This window comes from Crinia signifera, chromosome 19 (genome assembly GCF_055691185.1).
Source record: "Crinia signifera chromosome 19, ASM5569118v1, whole genome shotgun sequence".
Lineage (NCBI taxonomy): Eukaryota > Metazoa > Chordata > Amphibia > Anura > Myobatrachidae > Crinia > Crinia signifera.
The window spans coordinates 85,525,553-85,550,282 of NC_139226.1; the positions used below are offsets into that span (position 1 = coordinate 85,525,553).

Consider the following 24,730-nt stretch of genomic DNA (forward strand, 5'->3'; position numbering starts at 1 on the left):
TTATGCGAGTCGGCCAATTCATACTCCCCCCCCCCCCCCCCCGACCCACATGTGCCATGCTGGGGAGAAGGCGAGAGGAGGCTTTATTCCGTTGGGACCCAGAAAAGGTCAGGTAGGACCCCAATTTTTAGAAGTGAAGGGTCCCCGGGACCCACTTTTTTGGGTGGTTTTCGCGAACACTGCTATTGTATTCTCCCACCACACCCTAATGGATGGTAGGGCATGAAATACCGCCTGTCGGCTGAAGAAAAAAAGGTGAAAACACCCATGTCGACCTTTTGACTGTAGACCCAGCTAATGTTGTCCTACCATCCCAGCATCTAAGGTGCACCAACAGCCAGCCATCCCGACCAGAATAGATACAGCCGGGCACATTCCCAGTGGCATTATATTGAAGCATCCCTACTAACCACTGCCCAAATACATGTGGTCAGAAATGAGGAAATAAGACAGATACTGTAGTAACAATACAATGGTTGAGGTCTGTAAACGAACCCCCCCACCCCCCCTCCCCCCCGGACAATGCTACAGTAAATCCCCCACACTTTATTATACACCCCTGCACAGACCCAGCTGTGTGTAAGAAATGCTCAGTGATGGCAGAAACTTCCAGAGTGTTGTTTTTGTGGTTATCTGAGCCTGCACTTATCTGAGGGCTGGAGATCACTATGTGCACAACATTCCAGCCCAACCTGTTCTACATGACATCTCTATACCCATCTGCATCACTGATTGTGCTCGCTTCAAGGCTTGTGGTCTCCTTACCATCCTGGCCAGAGTTGAGAAGATGTTCGCCGAGGTCGCAGCCAAACACACGTTCCCTCAGGATCCCTCGCTGCTTCAGCTTCTGCTTGCTGGGTCTGGACTTCATGAAGGTCCTCAGGAATGTGATGAGTTTGCCGTGTTTCCGGGACACTGCACAGAGAGCAGGATACCAACGTTACCCCAAAATATCATCTCGGGTTGTTACAGACACTGGCAGACGTTGTGCAGGGGAAATGCCCCCATTGTGCATGAGTTACACCAAGAGCCAATGATTCCACAACTGACGAACCAACAGAAAATGAATGCGATTGCTGGGCTGCTATATATGGCTGGAGGATGAATCAGGGATATCACTAGCAGACACAAATAGTACAGAACTGTTCTCAGTCATTGTGTGGGAGATGAGGAGGGGTCAGGGAGTGACCAGACAGAAGGCAGGCCATTCCCCCATACATTCTCCCTTCCATGCCCAGAGCACCACAAATCCGACTAATGACTATATAATATTAGGGACAAGACGGGCGACTGCACAGCCAACCACCTAGTGGTATAGTACCTGTCATTGTAGTACAGGTAGCTCTCGGAATTAGGATTGATTAGGTACAGCTCTGGCTTCTTGGGTCTATTGTATGTGAACCTGTCTGTAAGTAGCCTCTGATTTCCCACTGACCATGGAATATTGTGCTACAGTACTTACAAATAAATTCTAATGGGGGCAGTACGGATGGTGTAGTGGTTAGCATTACGGCCTCTCAGCGCTGAGGTCATGGGTTCTATTCTCACCATGGCCCTAACTGTGCGAAGTTTGTATATTCTCCCCGTACTTGCATCGGTTTCCTCCGGGTACTCCGGTTTCCTCCCACAATCCAAAAATATACTGGTAGGCTAATTGGCTCCCAACAAAATTAACCCTAGAATGTCTGTGTGTGTGTACATGTGGTAGGGAATATAGATTGTAAGCTCCACTGGGGCAGGGACTGATGTGAATGTTCATATATTCTCTCTGTAAAGCGCTGCGGAATATGTATGCGCTATAAAATAGAACTGCATATATAAATAGAACTGCATATATAAATAGAACCGCATATATTTAGGGGGCAGAGAACAGATGTTTCCAACTTGGAGATCCCTGAGATACACTGCGGCATATCCCGAAGTTATGACCAGATCGAGCAGCTGAAGAAAAAAAAAAACCTCTATTCAAAAGGAGCATTTTTTCTGCCAATACACTGAACAATGAACGGCTCCATTCTTAGATCTCCTGTATCTCTGCGACTCACTCCACTTTGCTCCTGGAACACTGCCCAGTGTCTGGAGACACAGACTGAATACAGGACTATACTGAGACCAGGTGTGAAATAGAAGCACAGCAGTATATTCTCGCTAAGTACCGGCACTATGTATTCCACACACATACAAAAACGGGCATTTACCAACTGCAAATGCCAAATTGTTCCTTTGTGACGCCACCTGTCCATACTGGAGGGCACGTGGCTGCATTGTGGGGGTAAGGGAGCCTGCAGCAGCCAATCAGCACATTCCTTGTCCGAAGCAGACCACCTACTTTCAAGCCACATGCAGAAACAAGATTTCATGAAGGAGATGGGATTATTTAACAGAATAAAGGCCTTCACTTCACTTGCCCATATATACTGCTGACAACCAGCTCTTGTCCCTATACTGACGTGACATTAGCGCACCTCTAGGAGCACCTCACATAGTTTAACAAAACAAGAGGGATGGACGCAGCAAGCTCAGAACTCCTTAAAGACATTAATGAAAGTGACCAAATAATATTTGTGGCGAGTAGTGGCTGGTTACACCGTGGACATCGGCAGAAAAACCCACCAACCAGCAGGCGTGCTGTCCTCCATTAACGACCAATTGGATCTCTCTAAATTGATGTTGTGTTTCAAGGACTGGGACACATTTACGACAATTTTTTTATACATTAATTTATAAATGTTACTAAATAAAAAGCAATCCTTTAGTAAATAAGTCTTGGCTTCTACAATGAGAGTGGAGTGAAGGTAAGCCAAGCGCCATTAATGGCAGTCACTGTTACTATGGGCCTTATTCTAGTTCACTCTTTCTGACAAAATCCTTCTTAGATGGACAAAACCATGTGCACTGCAGGTGGGGCAGATGTTACTTGTGCAGAGAGAATTAGATTTTGGTGGGGTTTTACTTCAAAGTGAGATCTATATTGCAGTGTAAAAATAAAGCAGCCAGTATTTACCCTGCACAGAAACAATAGAACACCCAAATCTAACTCTCTCTGCACATTTTACATCTGCACCCCTGCAGTGCACATGGTTTTGTCCAGCTAGGAAGGATTTTGTCAGAAAGAATGAAATAGAATAAGGCCCTAAATGAGCTGCCATTCTGTACAGCTAAACCGGGACTACTAATAACAGCACAGCCGGATAAGGATTATGGTCAGGGCACTGCATGTCTTCTGCAGACTATGTGACATCATCTCAATCACATCCTCACAAGTTCTTACTGGAAATTAAATACGTATTACCAAAAAGAAAAAAAAACTTATTTAAATGAATTTAATCTATTTTTGCAGATGTTTGGTACCGACGCCCAATCCAAATTTTCCATTCCGCTGTGCTTGGGCACAAACTCCGAGACTGGCCAAGTGACGCTGCAGTTTAAACAAGTCGTGTGCACTTCAGGCTAATTTAATCTCATCCCTTCATTATAATTGGTAAGGATAATTGCTGGTTCACGCAATTTATTATGTTTTTTAGGTGACTCAAGGCAGGAAAAGCTACTGTGACCTCTTTAATGGGATTCGTCTGAGATATAAAGCAAGTTATTAATGGGACATAATAGCATAAAGTAAGTGTTCTGTAAGTAATTATTCTCATAAAAAAACTATAGACGATAAGTATCAGCTGTGTGATTCGCTGGAACACTGGTGCAACAAAGGGGAAAGAAACGGAACATCCCAGCAGGATTACCCCCAATACATGCCAGTGGCACAGCATGCAGCATATTATAACTGGAAATGTACCTTTCTATCCTCATTTGTCTTACAGTGCTATTTCTAAAAGGAGGAACAGTTCGGGTAGGGGCTTCTCAGTGACCACACCAGTAAGGGGCACATAGCTACCACCGGTATACATGTTACTCAGAGAAGTCACACAATCCCATACATACATAGTCTGCTTTAGAAGACACAGAGGAACGTGGCAGAATGGGCTAGAACCCACCTCCATAACTTATTGTATACAAGAAGCCAATAGATGCAGTAACAATCTGGAGATGTTTTACTCTATCCCAGCACACCTGTGCAAGCTGCAAATCTTACCTGGTCCAATGTGAGCTCAGTCCCTCAGGTAAATCAGCACAAGAATAAATCATTAGGTTCGTCTCTCGCTGCCAAGCATCCGTCACTTCCCAGCTGCACTGCGGTCTCTACCTGTCCCTCTGTGTCACATACCACAAAGTTGCTGTCCCTAATCCACCTCTCACTCATTAACACCTAAATCCTTACTGACTGACTCACCCAACCGTCCTAACTCTCCACGAGCTCTGACATCTCTCGCACTCCTGTCCCAGGTAAAACTCCCTCCCAGCTTGCACTCTGCTTCCTCAGACAGGTAATCGCTCCTCCTCATCTAGCCCAGTCACACCTCCATTTCAGGCTCCTGCCTCTCTGTACTGTCTGGTTTACCAGGTGTAGTGTCTGGAGCCACCCCACCCCCTCTGCACTGGGTGGTAACACAGAGGACACAGGGGCTGTGTATTACAGACACAAAATACAATGTAACGCAGCACAGGCCTCACATACTGGATAAACGCAGTGTACTGTGCAGTAGTGATTGGATGGGATATTACATTTAAGCTAAGGGCATACAGAACCAATTAGGTATTTTTGTCTTATTATGGATCAGTGTTGAGCAGAATAAACTTTATACGTTCAATAATAAAACACTGGTTATATGACCGAGATGACAGAAGGTTGCCTGTAATAGTGTATAATGCCGGTGTACTTTGCACAGCGCTGTGTAAAATGATTGGCAGTGTGCAGCTGTACCTGCTGTATTTCTTCTTATATTAGCTGGGATAGAACCTGTTACAGAACCATTGTATATATACCAAATGTGTGTTCTTTTATTGTGACCATCCGATATTACAGTAACAGGTCAGCCAACATATATATATATATATTTTATATATATATATAAAAAATAAATGTTTGGAATTCACTAGGTAGGCACCAATGGTGGCTGCCGTTTCACAGTGGCGTGTCAAGAAATTAGGTAATTCTCTACATCTTCATTGTGTGATCATAAAGAATATGACTTATTATAACACTGTGACGTGGCGCCTCCAACAAATAAATCAAATAATACAGTAGAACACAGTATACGTCACTGTTTGCCAGAAACCACGTTCTGAAAAGTGTTAATTCCAAAGCGATGAACAATGTTGCTCCTCCTCCGCAGTGTTAACATGCATGAAAGAGAAAAAAATGGTGCAATATAGTGTCATACCATTTTATTAAATGACAAATATACAAACATGATGTATTAAAATGAATTCCACATGAATCCCTATGTAAACAAGAGAAGAGGCAAATTACTGGCTGAGGTGGAGAACCAGGACACCACTAGTCCTCAAACAAGGCAGTCTGGGTGTTTTTAGACACCTCCTTATCTCCTAAGCAGTGTAAGCCAGGATCTGGGGGTCAGTAATCCTTGCCCCAAAAAGTCCAGATCAGGGTGTAGAAAACAGTGTCCAAATAGGGGAAAGAAAAGCTAACGCGCGTTTCCACCAGTTGCTGTGGTCTTTGTCAAGGCGGTGAATAAAGTCCCCCATAAGGCTGTCCTTAAATATCCCGTGCATTATAGGAAACATCTTACAGCTCTATCTGCTGCAGTCCTTCTCAACCAATCAATGGTGATTCTAGCAGTCACATGATGGGGAAATCCACACGTCCACATCACTGCGCCGTTGCCAGCTGCAAACTCCGTCACTTATAATAGGTGCAGGAGGGCTTCCTCCTGGTCCTCCTGTCTCGCGGGATTTGTCGCTCTGCTCCCAGAGTGTCCCTGAGCGGGTTTGCTAGGTTATAGCCGCGATTCTCTGGGTGCCATCTTTGTTATGGGCAGAATAGAGAATGCGCCCTTACTTGGGAGACAGACTATATGGATTCCCCCTCATTTTAATACATCATGTTTGTATATTTGTCATTTATTAAAATGGTATGACACTATATTGCACCATTGTTTTCTCTTTCGTGCATGTTGACACTGCTGCGGAGGAGCAACATTGTTCGTTGCATTGTGCTACTTATTTGCTATTCTTTTAATGCTTGTCACTTTTTCGTAAATTTTGGAACTGAAAATATTTCCACAGTGAGGCCAGGTGCAGACACCGGTGGTAAGAGCCATCAACGGCTCTACCAAACCTCTTGGAATTGGCCGATTGTAGGCAAGTTCTTTCCTACACTATAGTTTGTGTGCCTTTGCTCACGAGTTGTACATGATATATTACAATGGTTTCCTCAAAGCCCAATAGTAAATGTGTATTTTGCAGGCAAAAGAAATGGTTAGAAATTGTGTACAGGTGTGTGCGCAACCTGGTCCCGAACTGAGAAAACTGACACAGATGCAATGGCGGTGGTTAGGGTGCATCAGCCCCAATGTGAGCATGTGTACAAATGGTCCAGACACCCTAATTGCCCAAACAGGTGCCCACTAATAATAATAAAAGCATTAAGCAGCATGAAGTACCGGAAGGTAAGGAATCCTGTGTATCCGATACATGTGACTGGGGAATATACAATAAGGAGGCTGCACGCGTATTACAGACTGTGACTGAGAATACAACCTGGTTTATCTACCCCAGATAGTAATTAGTAAGAGCACTGGCACATTCCTGCTGTCTATACGCCCACAGCATGTAACTGGGGCACAAAGGGAGATGAACCAAGCCTTGGAGAAAACCAATCAGCTTCCAACTCATTTATGTAGTGGAATCTTGGAAATGGCAGCAAGAAGTGTATTGGTCGCTTTGGGCAACTTCTCTTCTACTTCCCTCTATGGGGGAAGTGATTTGTTTTTTAACCTAAATAGCAAGTTATTAGTGCAACATATGAATATACGACCAGTGGTCATTATCGGCCTATCAAATTACTGCCTGTTTTTTTCCGGATGAAATAGAACCTGTTTTTGTGCGTTCTGGGATAAGTTCTTGGACCCAAGGGCTGCTTATCGTGGACTATGCGTAATTACCAATGAATGCGGACATTAAGAGGTCAGCATGCTGGCAACTATTAGCAGTGGTAAATTATATTTTGCTACGTCTTTATACATCTCATCTTTACAGTGACGCCACTGGACGGTGAAATGGTGCTGCAGGACTGATCAACCCGAACAGTCATTATGTCTAGAAACACCTGCTCCTCTTCTGTGGCTGTACTGTAGGGAAGGAAGGTCTAGGTATATACTACACAGAGAGACACCTGACTGGGACGGAGGGAAAGCCCCACAATGTGTCTCTAGAGAATGTGTTAGTAGAAAGGTCTACGTCTAGACTAGATTCAATGTTAGGGCTGCAGACCCTGGCCCGAGTCCTGTGGGGAAATGGATCAATTTTCTGGAGTTGGGACCAGATCGGATCAAACGCATCAAATATATTCCGCTACAATATTTTGTGGTCATAAAAGGTGGGGTGACAATAAATGGTAAAACTGGCGAGCCGTCAGGGACTGGCCATGTAAGGTGGGCGGTATTCCCCCAGGACTCAGAGGCAGCAACTGCTGGTACATACAAGAACGCACATGGAAGAGATACCTGAACTCAGCTTGTAGGGACTCGGTACCTCAGAAAGGCACGCTGGCCCCGGCCTTACACTATCCATCTCCAAATCTGTGGTTATTTGGGGAAGACAAATAACAATATGAAGGACAATGGCAAGGAGAGAGAGAGAGAGAAAAGGGCATGAAAGTGACGAGACAACCTGCACTCTTACTGCAATGCTGTCTATACCCCTATGAGGACATGGCCAAGGTGTAGTGGCCAGCGGTCTCGTACATGTGAATATTAATAACTGTAGTGCACAAACAACTTACTAATTGCCCAAAATGGATTTGTGCTCCTGAAACGTTTCTAGAGGCAACTGCACATAACAGTTAAAGGGCTGCAGTTATCTTTCACCACAAGGTTGTATGGTTGTACCTGTGTCTGCAGGTCTGCACACACTACCACCAGGAGTAGCTGTCCTTGTGCAACTATTGCATCTAAGTAATTATGTATAATTTCTGGGGAAAAATAATCTGATGGTTAAAAAGCCCCAAAGATACATTACTGCCTGTTACTTTCCTAGAGCAGGCATTAATTGGGGTCATAGTGTTCCTGATGCTCCTCTGACACAGGGGAATCAGTATTAACATCACAATTCTTTATTAACTGCTAAATGTTCCCTTTCATACGGGGTTACCCCTGTGAGACCTTACCCTGAGTGTGCTGCACAGGCAAGAGAGAGAGAGAGAGAGAAAGAGGAAGAGAGATAGGAGTCATGGAACCGTACAGGGAGGAAAGTAGCTCCAGGACGCTGGCCTCATTCCGTGTGCAGGGGAGACTGGAGGGAACAGATCACAACAAAGGATTAAAAAGCAAACAAGCAAAGCAGACCTTTACCCTCTCCTATTGTAGCTGCCCTCGGAGCCCAACACCTAGGTTATACAGCACTGCAAACGCCACGAGCGATAACAGAAATTACCCCAAGAAATAAAGGTTACACTAATAGTCCGGACACTCGCTCAGCTCAGAGACAACGAAAATCCCAGCAAAACAGTGACCGTAACACAATCTGCTCCATCGCTGCTTTGTTAGTACAATGAAAATACACAAGATGAGTACACACCACACAAAGACAACACAATAAGGCTTAGAAGCTGTAGGGTAGAACAAATAAATTCCGACGTGTCAAGGGTCCAATGACAATTTCTTGGTAAAGCTGAAACCAATCTACTAATTGATCTGTATCCAAGTGAGCACAGATTAACCAGATTCCCCATACACCAATTTAGGTCTGGATTCTATAGTAGTCAATGTTTTCCTAAATTCCCCCAATGTACTTTGTGACAACTGCTGTTCTTCTCATCCCTACTCCCTTATACTTGGGGTTCTTAGCCGGTTTCTGTATTGAGCTGTCGCTATGTATGTGTGGGTAAGACGGTAAGGTCTGGTTTTAGTCATCCGTGTTGCCAATAAGGAGATGAGGATGGGAGTTTTGGACTTTTGCAGAACATAGAACGGTTTCCGTTCCTGGTATAGGTAAGTGGGGTCATAAAGGGGGGTACATGCTGTCTGTGGAGGTGCACATACCATGTACCTCTCCAAGTCCCCAACATCGGAGGCTGCAGTATAACATCAGGCAAGGCGGCAGATTTTCACATTTTAGGTTCTGTATATGTTCATATAGGCTTCAGAGATCATCACACGGGTGACGGGGCTCCCTGTGTTCCTCTCTGACACCCGCACACAAAATAAGTTCTACTCTAACCTGGGACCAGAATACAGGGTGACAGATTTGTGGCTGGAATCCTGAGTAATATACACCAGTACAACACTAGAGCACATCACACACATACACACCGTGCACCTTACTGGTTGTGTTAGACTGACTGAAGACAGGACAGTGATGGACATCTTATGTTACACGACAAGGACATGCATGTCATCGGAGACATATGCCGTATGCACCCATCACTCACCTGGTTTGGGCACGGAGTTGGACATGGATTGGGGAACTTTATCGTTGATTAATTCGACACATTCACTGGGAAAGAAGCCGACCTGGGGGAGAAAGAACATGTCAGGCTACTAACACCTCGTGCTCCATGCTAGCAGGTATCTGTCCCACTGCACATGCTAAGGAGTAGATTAATATCACCTTCTCTGTGTTCTATGTGCTGTGATCCTGAATGCCTGCATTGTGATGAGCATGCATTGTTGTCGCGACCAGACAGTCTCAGACCACCACAATGATTCCGGAGGTCAGTACAGGCGTTGGGGGTTAGTGTTAGGCACTAGGGGAGGGTTAGGGATAGGACGTGGGTGAAATATTTACATGGAAGCCCTCCAGACTCTGGCCATAGCAATCCAGACTGCCCGGATTTTGTACCCAACCCATTCCAGTTCTCGCTTTCATAATGTGGGTGCTGTTTACATGGCGTAGTGCAGGGGTGTCTAAACTTTTTGCGACGAGGGCCAGATTTGGTGAAGTGTAAATGTGTGGGGGCCGACCATTCAGCCTGACATTCTTTGAATCATTAATCACATCAGAATGGTCCCCCACTCTTCCCCCATTCACTGTATGTCCCCCAGCCTGCCCCTTCACTGTATTTCCCCCATTCACTGTATGTTCCCCACTCTGCACCCATTCACTCTGTCCCTCAGCCTGAGAGAAGGGGGTTCTGTTAATGTCCATCACTGCCTCCATTTATTGTATGTCCCCAAGCCTGACCCTCCTTCACTGTATGACTCCCATTCACTGTATGACCCTCATTCACTATGTCCCCCAGCCTGCCCCTGCTTCCCCTTCTCTGATTGGCCATCACTGCCTCCATTCACTGTATGTCCCCCAGCCTGACCCTCCTTAACTGTATGTCCCCTATTCTGCCCCCTCCCTTCTCTGTATGTTTCCCAGCCCCTTGTGTGAGCCAGAGGTAGAGAGGCAAAGCAGGCACTGCAAGGACAGGAGATGCTTGGGCTCCCGCTGCCGCCCTCCTCCAGTCTGCATGTTATGTGAGCAAGCTTCCCCCTTGCTGCACCCCCTCCCCACACACTGCTGTCACTGGGATTGTGGAGTAGGGTAATATATGATTGCAGCAGCAGGGGTAGGACGCCTATCACATCTGACTGTGGCGGCAGGCACCTCCTCACTGTAGCAGACTGCAAGGTAAAGGCGCGCTCGCCAGGGCCCCACCTTTATTGTCCTGTGCTGTGCTTCCCACATCTGATGCTCTGCCCGCTTCCAGCTGGAGGCTGCGGGACGCTTGAAATGACAGCACGGGCCGCAATTGGCCCCCGGGCCTGACATTGGACATGCCTGGCGTACAGGGACCTGGCAACATAAGTGTCTGTGCCACAGAAACACCACCTACATCCCCAGGCTGGTAGTGGTTATGGTCTCACTATTGTCCAGAAACAGCCATAACCCTCACCAAGCTGTAAAAGGTACAGGATTGCTATGGATTACCTAATGGCTTAGCGGAAATCTGCCGCAGCGTCAGGCTCATGTCGGCCCGTTACGATCAGATAGCCAGTGGTATATCCAGCAGTAAGTACACCCTGCTTGGCTAATGTCAGGAGGACGGTTAGAATTGTTCTCACCTGGAATCCATGCTTTCCCCTCCACCACGTGGTCAGCTCTTTCGGTGGCATGTCTATAACAGAAACGATGTCTCCCACCTGCAGACAATGGAATATGAATTCTTTATCATGAGACAATGATCAGGATTTAAGCAGGAATATATGTAGCAGAACAGACACTGCTGCAGTAATCCCAGAACCACACACAGAGAAAATAGAGCAGCCCATTAGCAGACAGGCTCATGTGGACGGTGAGTGGTAAAAAGCAGACATTGATTAAATTCTATCTGGTCCCCATCAACCCCCACCTGTGGTTATCTTACCTCAAAGGACAGTTCATCAGGCGCCTGCGCATTGTAGCGTTTGATAACATGAGCAGCAGCGATGGCTGGAACGTTGATGGACGATTCTTCGTGCACAAGCAAATGGTTCCCTTTATTATCGATCTAGCAAAGACAATGACAGCAGTTATTGGGTATGGCAAGCACTTTGCCTGCAGTAACTAACGTGTCGCAAGGGCGGTCTGATGTGGAACAGAACCACGGACAGACACCACCTCCCCTGACTGTCCTTCAGCCGCATAGACAGACAAATCATCTGCTTTTGCATAAATGATTTCCACAGGTTAGTCTGGGATTCTCATACCTCCATCCACGTCAGGGCTGGTCCACAGTTGATCTTGTTACCAGCGATGGCTGAGAGGCGTGACAGGTAAGCCATCAGCATCTGTGTGACCAGCTGAGATAAAACAAATGAGAGATCACATAACATGTACAATGCGCAGATAAAAGGGTTCTGCTGGTGTGGAATGTGCCACTAGCGCTGCCTGTCCATAGCCCGTGTGTGTCCCTCACAGTACTTTATGTAAATGTGAGGCTGTAACCGGAATGTCCGCTCCGTTCACATCGCGGGTAACTAGCACCTGCCATGTTGTGTTAGACGGTGTTGTGTTTACTAAGCGCACCTGCACTGGATGTGCGAGATGCGGACTTCCTATAGCAACAAAAGGCCCACACCCTCCTGGCATTTTACAGAGAATAGTCAAATACAGCTAAATATATCATCTGTGCAAATGAAGAGCTGCTTCCTGGTGATGAGCGCTAGTCCTGCGGACAGGTGAGGGAGGTGTACAGGTTTACATTAGGTAAGGGGGCAATGGCAGTGAATGCATCGGCACACCTGTCCCAGTCACGGCTGCCCATGAAATGTACCTGGGGCTCTCTCCTTTATCCTAGAGACACATCACACAGACAGTTATACAGTAGGTGGAGCATTTCCCATGGGCCTCACCTCAGGACTATCCTTCACGGAGTCGGAACGGGGCAGCTCTGAGAGCTGAGAGAAGCGGCGGTCATATATACATAGATGGAGGTGTTTGTCCAGCACCCGGAAATCTTCATAACTCCGTTTAACTATCCAGCTGCGGCCCTGTAGGGAGGACAGAGTATAAATCATCCTCTGCTGTAACAAAATAAATCACGTTCTCATCTGGACCCGCTACCTGCATGCAATGTGCAAACATACGAGGTGACATTGCTTTGTCTGCTCTGAAGCACCACACCTAACGGCGCAGCTTTATTATCAGATGAGACATTAGTTTACAGCCGGGATAAGCAAGCGACTCGCATTGTCTGCAACAGAGCTGATCTTGGAGCAGGATATGGACCTGCTGAAATCACCACAGCTGACAGGCAGCCAGTGTAGGAATCAGCAGGCTTAGATAGATTCCACAGAAGACATCACACACAGAGACAGCTGGAAGCCAGGGAACTGGGAGGAGGGGGGAGCAAGTAAACAGGTCTAACTGCTCCGTAAACGCATCAGGAGAGATGTGTGGAAGATAGTGTCTAACACACTGCATTCCAGACTATTCTATGTGATCGCATCCGCTTATCTGTACAATCCTACCAGCGCTAGAATATACTGTACAATTAATTACCGGAAGGGGTATAGCCAGAGAGATGTATATACTAGCGCTGGTTGCACTACTCCTTGTGATTTGATGTTTATAGGGCTGACAACCCCTTTACCAGCTGCTGCGTGATTACTAATTCTAGAATGCTGAGTGATGGAAGGAACGTGAACACCCATACATACTTTTGGAATGCTACAACTATTAGCAGTAAGTGTTAAAGTACAGATGTGCCCACATACATCTATCCTACATGACATTCCACAACATGTGAAGCATCGGGCATCTTCGCGTGCAGCTTTTTCCATTAAAATGCAACTTATTCACAAAGCAATGTGAGTAGGACGCACAAACCGCTACAGCTGATATCCCACAAGCCTATATTGTGTGTAACTGCAGCTGTATCTGTAAATGGAGTACTACGTGTACCACTGGAATAAACAGCTGTTTTAATCAGCAGAAGTTGCTTGTGCATCCTGTTATAGATACAGGTTGAGTATCCTGTATCCGAATCATTCCAAAAACCGTGTTTTTTTGGAATAATTAGATTTTCCTTTTTTTACCCCTCTAACCCCTTTTTTATACTTACTAACTCCCCGGCATCCACGGCAGGTTTTCAGCATCCTCTCCGTCGTCTCCAGCGGTCCCAGGAGTGCATTGCGCGAGTGTGTGCGCACGCCGGTGACATCTCCGGCGCACCTGGAAATGCACTCCTGGGACCACTGGAGGCGCCAGAGATGAAGCTGAAGGCCTGCCATGGACGTCGGAGGACCACCGGGGCACCACCAGGGGACAGGTAAGTATGTTTAAAAAAAAATTATTACAAAATCTGGAAAAATCCCTTATCTGGAATGCTTGTGATCCCGAGCATTTCGGATAAGGGATACTCAACCTGTATAAGCATCAAGTATCACAGGAATCAGATGGGTATCGGTCACCAAAGAACTGATTGCACTGCACACTAGTATCCTAGCTAAGAGCAGGGAACCATCATTTACTGTATTATATTATATGGTATATATCTACAGTATAATAGAAATATTAAGATGCTAGAGTCACAATGGAGAATGATAAAATGATCACCAGAACAGGCATGAGGGGCATTAATGAGTAGTCTGTATGAACACAGACATTTGCTGGAAGTCATGTTATACACACTGCGCCCAGGTCAGGATGTGTCTGTAACATTCCCAGCTGGGGCCATGTGATGCACTCATGCTTTTTAAGACTCTGTGATTGACCTTACTTACAATGAACAAAACTAGGAGACTCCCTTAGCCAGATACTGAGGTCGTCCCGGGCAGTCAGGCTTAGTGCTGATTCCAGAGCCTGCTGCCTCTAATACACCACATAACATGGGACTGAGCAAGGAATTCCCCAGTAGATAGCGCTCTCTGTGGGTAGCATGCATTTCATCAGTAACATTGAGGTGTGCGAACTCAGACACAGCAGGGCCATTCCTCTGTTACCAAGATGCCTCCTCTGCAATAGCCTGGGTTACCGTAGCTTTGCTGGTGGGTGCAAGGACGCAGCTGCGATGCGGACAGGGACTACACTGGAATTAGGCCTTTTATACCTGAATTCTGTATTTACGTCTTGTATGAATTACCTGTATTTTATCCGTCAATAATAACATGATACTGTATATAAATGACATATCGCAATCTTACTACTATCACACATGCGCAGGTGTAAACCAGGCACATATAAAGCACTGCATACACTATCCTTGCCCTACTGCACACCACCTGTGTACACGACCAGCTCCGCAAGCGAAGAAACATTTGCCATTTCCAAGGGTGCATTTAATTCTACTCCACATGAGCCCCTCTTTACATGCCAACATAGACAGACGCTTCTCCCTACAACAAGCACTATATTGTTTGTGCTGATTGCAGCCGGCATGGATAGAGAACCTGAGCACGCGCACAGTCTACCGATGAATGCTCAGCTGCGTGACTATCGGCATTGCATACAAATCTGAATCAGGCTCTAGGTATTTTGGAAGTAGCTTATTACCTGAGTCACATGTACAGTAACCTGACAGCCCACATACAGGGGATGAGACCATTCTGTGCGTCCAAATATTTTTTATCCCATCAAAGAACATCACAGGGACTTTAGGAGTTCGGGCGGGTACATGTGATGTCATAAAGTCACGTGGTAGCTGCGCAATGCTCCTCTGGGAACATTGTGGTCGGCCAGGATATCTTTGTGTGGCCCCTTGGGACCTGCTGGGCCCCACTCATGTGTCTAGGAAAGTCCGCCTCTGAGGTACAGCCTGAACAATTTCACACACACTCCCACAAAACTTCACATTACACAATCTTGACAACTTCCAATTCTAGTGCTCCAACAAGTGATTTACGATTTCAATCCAAACAATTATCTGTGCTAAAATCTTTTTCTGAATGATCAATCACCAGCAATGTCAGGCAGAAGGTCTGACAACATCGACACTACCAAACATGCAGGCTGATTGGATAAAGATGGGACAGCCTTTGGGAGAATGGCCAGCACTAGCTGCTTTTAACACATTCTGGGGGAAATGTATTTAAGATGGAAAGAGGTAAAGTACCCAGTAGTCAGCTCCTGTAATTTTTCATACACTGCTTGTAAAATACCTGAGAATGAGGAGTTTGTACTTTACCGCTCTGTAAGGTTTGCTACAGTTACTGATTCAGCGCTTGACGCAGTGTCAATGCTGCACGCAAGTGGTCGTAGATCTTGTGTGTGCATGTGTCCCAATTGTCACTACCCAGAGACACAGTACAGAATCAGACATCGTCCGCAGAACTTAGTGGGTATATCTGGAAAGTAACACAGGGACGGCGAAGCCAACACGGTAAGTGGTTGTGTCTAATGATGCACAGCCACTCACACATAGAAGACCACCCTCGGAAACTGCACCTGCCACCCGGGCACTGATGGTGGCATGTAAAGACGCTGAAAGGGGCATTTCGGTTTGTAGAAAACTATCCGGAACAGCACAAGACGCATCTTGTAACAGACACGGCAGCGTCTGACCCAGGACCTATGAGATTATCAGAGCAAGGAACCGAAATTGGCTGATTGGTCTATTTTTGCAGTGCTTACAGAGGAATTAGCATGGTCCATAAGATGTCTTATACTGGTCACACATACACTACCCTACTCTATGGGGGTTATTCTGATTCACTCGGAAAGGCACAATCACTCTCTAATGGACAAACCCATATGCACTGCAGGTGGGGCTGATGTAACATGTGCAGAGAGAGTAAGACTTGGGTGTTTTGATTGTTTCTGTGCAGGGTAAATACTGCCTGCTTTATTTTTACACTGCAATATAGATATCAGTTTGAAGTACACCCCAACCCAAATCTAACTCTCTCTGCACATGTTACATCAGCCCCACCTGCAGTGCACATGGTTTTGTCCATTAGAGAGTGATTGTGTCTGAGTGAATCAGAATAACCCCCCATATGTATACCACTTTCAGGTACTGGACATAGTAAGAGGAATTAGCATGCGAGGGACTACAGCAGGGAGACTGATGTGGTGCCCTCAGCCAGGAACAGCTCAGAGTAGGGAGAGGAGATAACAGCTCAGTGTGTATATAGGAGGATTGCTTTAACAAACAGACACACTGTGGACATAGGGGGGTTGGTGACAGAGTTGTGACATAAGGAAGAGCTCAGAAAATGGAGGGGGGGGGGGGGGGGGGGGGGGGGGAGAGGTGAGAGGACACAGACTAAACCCAGAAGAAGGCAGAACAGAGGTAGACTCACCTGACACGCGACTTGCACCAGGAAGACCAGCTCCTTAGACTCACAGCCGTTCCTGCTCACTTCATTCTGCTCCTCAGTCAGTGTAAGCTGCGGAGAGAGAGTCAGCGTCAGTACAGTAGCGATGCCGGAATGACACTACAACAGTGCACAGAGAACCCATGCCCCCCCCACCCCCACACACTTAATATACACACCTTATAATCATATATGTGAGACAGGACTATAGATACCAATGCTCCGTGTGGTTATGGACCAATACTAATATCCGCATCCTTATTACCCTGAACGTTCTGGAATATGTATAAAGGCAGCATTGCATTCTGTTGATGTTTACTCTACTGCCTAAAACATATACTTCCAATAGTAATATCAATATCACATCACTTTGTCGGACCCTGATCACTAGTCTATTAACAAGCTTCTCTGGTCAAGAGCCTAAAGATATCACTCCAGCCCTGATTACTGCTGAACAGCAATGTATATACTGTATATATGTAGACTTTGGTGATGTATTAAAAAATATTTATTTGCATCAAAAATCTTGAAGACTGGTGAGTGCTCTCTGAACAAAGTGTACATATAGATATATATAGATAGATATAGAGAGAGAGAGAGAGAGAGAGAGAGAGAGATATCTCTATCAGATTCTTATTACATAAAACAAAATCCAGTTCTGAAGAGAAATGCAGAAGAGTGTCAGCTCACAGGATTAGTGGATAAGACAATTGGCCTTGTAAATGTTACTGGTTTACGTTGAATCACATGTATTCTATATAATTCCTGCTTCCATTCATTGCTATATTTGGATCTACGCTACTGACACGCCAGCATGAAGGAAGGCAATCAGTAATCACACGGGAGTAATCGCTGCATTGTATTTCATGCGTTATAAATTGTTTATTCAATGTTACGTCCTACATAGAGCCATCACACAAATAGATTTGACATCTCTGTGGCTCTTGAATAAAATGCCAGTTAGAAGCATGGATGGTCTCATCACATTCTGTGCGCTCCATTAATCCCTTTCCCTGCATTTCTGTTCTGCACATGAAATAGGTCAAACAACAGGTAGCAGTGCTCAGCGCCCCCCCAGCCGAGGAAGAGCCAAGCAATCCGCAGTATGTACAAAGATTTCCTATAGGACAGCATGAATGCCCGACACAGTCTTATAATCTCCCTGATGTTAGGGCAATTTATAACAACCATTCCCCATAGCCTGCAGACCACCCGAGTGGAGGTCTGACCCACCAGCGACTATGTACAACGTATTCTGCTCCATAATATAACATGGTGCTTATGGTTTATTAGCCATTTGAATGTATAGAAGTCAATATGCCAATAGATTCACCTGCTTTTTATATGCAAACACAGCCCTAGTACACAAACTGGCTACTGCAATGTGGCATCGCGGTTCAATATATCAAGCGGACAATAACCATGTCAGCATTCCTTATGTCTTACTAGCCAGTAGCCACACCCTGTTCTGCCTCATTCACCAGTCTCCAGAATAGGATTGGCAACAGGTCTGATACGTACGCTAGTCACAGCCTCCCATTGGCTGTGAACACTGGATAGACGCCAGTGGTTGGTGCGTCCCGCTGGTGACAATGTGGAGTTTTGGAAATTCTACAATGGGAGATATAGGGCCAGTGATGATATTCTGTATAACCTGTCCCAAACTACACACATAACATGACATGCATATCTACCTGTATCTAAGGGCACATCATATTTGTAGAATCATGTTAGAACCCCTCGAAGGCCAAGTTGCCGACCCGCTCTATTAAAGAAGAGTATAATGCAGTAAATTAATACTGTGCATCATCTGCCAATCACTTGTGCGCCTCGTCAGCAACTGTGGGCATGGAGTCAGTCCCGTCATATGATCAATGGCAGACAATTGCTTATGCCACGTCCCCTGGCTTCCTGTCAGCTTTTGGCTTATATGCAAACATGTTGCAATTGCAGATGTTGTATCTTACAGAAAATATTTTTTCCCCTATGGTTCTATAAAGAAACTGCTTTATACAGACAACCTGGTAACCGTGTATACACAGATTACACCACCCTGCTCAATATGAAATGATATACCGGGATAGGGGGATGCTGATGACCAGTCAGTGTACCATATATGCAATTAGTGATACATTGTCAGCACGTACGAAGCAATAAGCCATACAGCAGCCTGCACCTATTAGGGGAATAATTATATAGGCTCACAGGCTGCGGGAAAGCTACAGGGACGATGATACACATTAATGCAGGAGCAAGGACATGCCTCTGACAGACCATTACTAGAGGCAGTCCTGATCGTAAGGAGGAATCCACAACTTATATTATGGCTCCTCTGACTAGGCTGGAAAGTCTCAGAACCTGGGCTCTCATAATGATGGAAAACATTGCTCAATACTAAGCCACAGAGTCCAACAGCATGGCAGAGTCCTGTGGCAGCAATAAACGTGATATTCCTGTATAATAACATATATCCATAGGCCTGCCTGTCCACACCTTGTGTAGTACAGGGAGCGAGCTGCCTCCGCAGTAGGGGAGTACCACCCTTGTACAGTTACTTCATGCCACTACCACTGACCTACATAATAACTTGATGCCGATGGCTCTTTAAGGCCGAGAGCCTGTGTTCCGCTATGTTTCCGGCTGATTTCATATTCTAATGAACAACATGTCAGCTCTCTAGAGAATCCCGCGGCCTGCAAGTGATCAGCAAATATATAATAATGCTTTGCAAATTCGCTGTGTTCTCAATCTACAGGGAAGAGAGAGAATGTGGCCGTCACTGTGTGAGGCTTGTACACTGAAACAAAGACTATCCTGTATAAGCAGATACTGGAGCAGGACTGGAATGGATTTCTCTCCTGTGTCCACTGACAATTGCTCAGCGACTGGAATGAGCGGAGCATGAGAGCTATGGCAGATGTGACGGTTACTCCGATTCTCCCTCTGTGTCACTGGGAGGCCTCACACGGAGACAGTCAGTGAATGGTTTATGGGAACTGGCCAAATCTCCAACACAAATGTGTTCCCACAGCTGCTGCTAGAACTAAGAGCTGACCGGGCCAAGTAGGACAAGTCCTGTGCTGGGAGGATGAGGAGCTCTGTGGCCAAGAAAAACTTCCCCTACACTGCCTTTGGGGAACACGGCTGTGTGATGCTACCTGTCAGGTGTGATGCCAGCGGTGTGTCCAGGGGTCACTATCAGGGGCGGAGTTATAGGAATGTCGGCATATATAATGCAGGGTACTTGTTTCCTAGCACGGCGCCAGTGATAAAAATTTTATCCATCGAGACCCCAAAAATCGCGTTGATCGCATCATTGAGAGGGAAGCTTGCTTACTAAAGTGAAGCTTGATTACTTAAGTGAGTTGGAAACTGAAGCAGGTGAGTTAGAATACTGAAAAAGGTGAGTTTGAACACAGTCTAAATTTTCATATTCTGTTTTATTGTAATAGATTCATCTTCTTTCTATCCTATTGTAACCTGTTGCTCAATTTTAACATTTAATTCTTTTTATCTATATTTTTTTTCCAACATTGTATTTCACTTTACTCATTCACTATTATCTTCTCTTATCTTTGCCACACATTTATTGCACTCTGTTTCCCTCTTCACGCCTGCTCACATTTGCCTCACTTCTGACCTTCTCTGTTCCCTTCATCCTCTCACTTGTTGCTGTTTCATACTTAATTGGATTACTCAATCAACCTGATTTTACCCACTTGTCTCCTCTCTGACAGTAGTTCCTTGCCTGTTACCTTCTCTCTCACTCTGTTTACTACCACATCCTCGCAAATCTACTACAGACGCTGTCTGTCCTCCCAAATCCCTCTGTCTGCTTTCACTAACCTACCCTCTCACCTTCGTTTCCTCATGGCTGTTAATCTCTCAACTTCACTTTCTCCAACTGCTCCTCCCCCCTCCCATCCCATACCTATCCTGACCACTCGCCCCCGCACCCCCACCCTCCCAACGACCCCCCCTCGCTTCCGCAATCCCAAAAACCTTATCCACATAAATACACAACCCACCCCCCCTCTTTCCTGTGCACTATGGAACGCCAGATCCATCTGCAACAAACTCCCTGCCATCCATGACCTATTCATCTCTAGAGCATTCCACCTCCTTGCTATCACCGAGACCTGGCTCTCCACCTCTGATTCTGTCTCTCTGGCTGCTCTCTCCCACGGTGGCTTCTCTTTCTCTCACACTCCCAGGCCGGACGGTCGCCAAGGTGGCGGCGTGGGTTTTCTCCTCTCAGCCTCATGCACCCACAGTGTCATTCACCCTGAACCCTCTCTTCTTTTCTCCTCCTTTGAGTCTCACTCTATCCGTCTATACTACCCCTACCACCTCCGTGTTGCTGCAATCTACCGCCCCCCTGGCCCTATCTCCCAATTTCTTGACAACTTCGCCGCCTGGCTCCCACACTTCCTCTCCTCTGACCTGCCATCTGTCATTCTTGGTGACTTTAACATCCCCTTGGATAACCCCGCTGATCCTGGCACCTCCAAACTCCTCTCTCTCTGCTCCTCTCTTGGCCTATCTCAGTGGACTACCTCTTACACCCACATCCAAGGACACTCCCTCGATCTCGTCTTCTCTCGCTCTTGTTCCCTTACTGACTACACTATCTCGGCTTTTCCTCTTTCTGACCATCACCTCATCTCCTTCTCCCTCACTGCTTCCCCCTCTCCCACTCCCCCTCCCAAGCGCATTGTCTCACGGCATAACATCAACACACTTGATCTTGCTGCCTTCTCAAACACGCTGTGTCCTCTTCTCGCTCCAATCACCGCCATGTCCTGCCCGAACCTCGCCGCCTCCCTCTATAATGACACCCTATCTTCGGCATTGGACTCTGCCTGCCCTCCATCCTCTATCCCCCTTCGATGCTCCAACCCCCAACCGTGGCACTCGCCTATCACCAGATTCCTTAAAAAGTGCTCTCGCACTGCTGAGCGCTTCTGGAAGAAATCACGCTCCCTCGCGGATTATCTCCATTTCAAATTCATTCTTTCCTCCTTCAGCTCTGCCCTTGCTCTGGCCAAGGAATCCTACTTTAAGTCCCTCATCCTTTCCCAATCATCCAATCCCCGCAGGCTCTTCGCCACCTTCAACTCCTTGCTCTCCCCCCTCCTCCAGCTCTTCCGTCCTCCATCGTAGCCGCTGATTTTGCTACCTACTTTTTAACCAAAATATCCTCTCTCAGGACTGCCATCACTGCTGCCATGACCTCACCCTCTCCCTCCTCCCCTCCTACATCCCCACTCCCCTCCTTCCAATCCCTGTCCTCATTTTACCCCACCACTGCTGCTGAAGTCCACTCTATCCTTCAATCCGCTTCTCCCTCCACCTGCCCGCTCGATCCTATCCCCTCCAATATTATCCGTCGTCTCAGTCCGTCAGTCTGCTCTCACCTGGCTTACCTCTTTAATCTTTCCCTATCCTCTGGGATCTTCCCTTCCTCCTTCAAACACGCTCTTGTCTCCCCAATTCTCAAAAAAACAAATCTGGACCCCAACTCTCCATCCAACTACAGGCCCATCTCCCTCCTCCCTTTTGCCTCCAAGCTCCTAGAACGTCTGACCTATAATCGTCTCCTAAGCCACCTTACTGCTAACTCCATTCTCGACCCCCTCCAATCCGGGTTCCGCCCTTTACATTCCACTGAAACTGCCCTGACCAAAGTCACTAACGATCTAATATCGGCTAAATCCAAAGGCCTCTTCTCTATCCTCATCCAGCTTGATCTGTCGGCTGCCTTTGACACTGTTGACCACCCTCTCCTGCTCAACACCCTCCGCTCCTTTGGCATCACTGGCACGGTATTCTCCTGGTTCACCTCATACCTCTCCGATCGCTCCTTCTCCGTCTCCACTCCGAGCTCCTCCTCTCCTACTACCCCGCAGCCAGTCGGTGTTCCCCAAGGGTCTGTCCTTGGCCCTCTCCTCTTCTCTCTCTACACCACCTCTCTGGGCACCCTCATCAGCTCCTATGGTTTTCATTACCACCTTTATGCTGATGATACCCTAATCTATCTCTCTTCCCCCAACCTATCCCCATCACTCCTGTCCAAGGTCTCCGAATGCCTCACGGCCATCTCAGCCTGGATGACCCAACGCTTCCTGAAGCTAAACATGGCTAAAACTGAACTTCTAATCTTCCATCCCCCGAACATCCCATCTTCTCCCACTATCTCCATCAGTATTGGTGAAACCGAGATCACCTCCACCGACCAAACACGCTGCCTCTGTGTTATCATTGACTCCTCCCTCTCTTTCACCCCCCACATTCGTGCTCTCTCACAGTCTTGCCGCTTTCACCTACGCAACATCTCACGCATCAGACCATTCCTCTCCACTGACGCGACCAAAATTCTCATTCACTCTCTTGTCATCTCCCGCCTTGACTACTGCAACATCCTTCTCTCTGGGCTACCTCTCACCCGCCTCGCACCTCTCCAATCCATTCTTAACGCTGCTGCTAGGCTCATCTTCCTCTCCCGCCGCTCTACCTCCGCCTCCCCCCTCTGTCTATCTCTTCACTGGCTCCCCATTCCTTTCCGAGTTCTCTTTAAACTCCTCACCACCACCTACAAGGCTCTCTCCTCCTCCACCGCTCCTTACCTCTCTTCACTGATCTCTATCCACACTCCCTCCCGTCCTCTTCGCTCCATCACTGACCGCCGACTGACCTCTCACCTAATCACCTCCTCCCACTCCCGTGTCCAAGACTTCTCTCGCGCTGCCCCCCTGCACTGGAACAACCTCCCGCCACCCATCAGGATTTCTGATTCCCTTACCTCCTTCAAGCGCTCCCTTAAAACCCACTTTTTTCGACTAGCCTATCCCTCCTCCTAACCTCTTTTGATCCTCCTATCCTGCCTCCATTCCCCTCCGTTCCTACTTATCCTGTTGTTTTTCGTTCGTCCACCCACCTATTTTTAGTATGTTAACTCTTATGAGTAGGGCCCTCCTTCCTCACGTACTCACCCTACCTCTTTACCTCACCTGTGCTCCCGTCCTGTTCTTCCCTTCCTCTACTTCATCTTCAGTCTCCTCGACAATTTTGACACCTACTTCTGAACTGATGCTGATTTTAGTTCTACCAGCTATACCCCTATTTATACTGTATTTTTCAACACACCCTGTACGTCACCTCGTAATTTTTTTTGTTTGCTATGTACGGCGCTGCGGACACTTTGCGGCGCCTTATAAATAAACGTACTACTACTACTACACACACACTAGAGTGTAAACGTCTTTAGCCGTGTTTTCTAATATTGCTCTAAGTAAATAGCAAATGTAATTGCACCCTAACATCATTATGATACCCTTATTGATAAATGGATTTAAAACCATTCCATAGTCCAGGACAACATATACATTAGCTCTATACAAAGAAACAGGTACAAATGTGACTGAAAAACTTTCTGGCTGCCCTAGATATACTTCATAAATGGGAAGATAAATACATTATCGTAATGATTAAGCAAAACCAAAGACTCACAGAAACTGCAATCAAAGAGCGCCAAAAAATTAGTACACTAAGAAACATAAGACATCAGTGTGTTTAAAGTGTGGTCGGAGAACATGTGTTATAGAACCGTATAAGCCGTACAGTTAACCATGGTGACGGTCATGTTATGATTTGGTGAAGGAGGGGTTGAAGACATACCATATATACTCGAGTATAAGCCTACTTTTTCAGAAAAAATTTTATGCTGAAAAAGACCCCCTCGGCTTATACTCGAGTGGGGGTCCCACTTGAGTCGATAAGTTTTCCCAGTTTTTTGTTGTAAAATTAGGTGCCTCGTCTTATATTCGGGTCGACTTATACTCGAGTATATACGGTACTGTAGTTTAAATAACATCCACTATGGATAAGAATCAATACCACAGTATTTGAGTACATGATACTGTACCAAGTGG

The 24,730-nt window shown here is 46.4% G+C and overlaps 1 protein-coding gene across 10 annotated transcripts in view; it reads right to left on the reverse strand.

Moving 5' to 3' along the window:
- Positions 1-24,730, reverse strand: part of ARHGAP32 (Rho GTPase activating protein 32) — a 197,896-nt gene that overhangs the window by 19,597 nt on the left and 153,569 nt on the right. For 8 of the 10 annotated variants that reach the window (XM_083162856.1, XM_083162855.1, XM_083162854.1 and 5 more), the window contains 9 exons: positions 16,785-16,871; positions 12,396-12,533; positions 11,751-11,843; positions 11,429-11,551; positions 11,127-11,204; positions 9,506-9,587; positions 8,317-8,367; positions 7,581-7,655; positions 766-915 (listed from right to left, as the gene is read on the reverse strand). In XM_083162856.1, the coding sequence (XP_083018982.1) occupies positions 766-915; positions 7,581-7,655; positions 8,317-8,367; positions 9,506-9,587; positions 11,127-11,204; positions 11,429-11,551; positions 11,751-11,843; positions 12,396-12,533; positions 16,785-16,871 (877 nt within the window). The remainder of the gene's footprint in view (positions 1-765; positions 916-7,580; positions 7,656-8,316; positions 8,368-9,505; positions 9,588-11,126; positions 11,205-11,428; positions 11,552-11,750; positions 11,844-12,395; positions 12,534-16,784; positions 16,872-24,730) is intronic. The other 2 variants (XM_083162853.1, XM_083162859.1) reach the window with 2 other exon arrangements.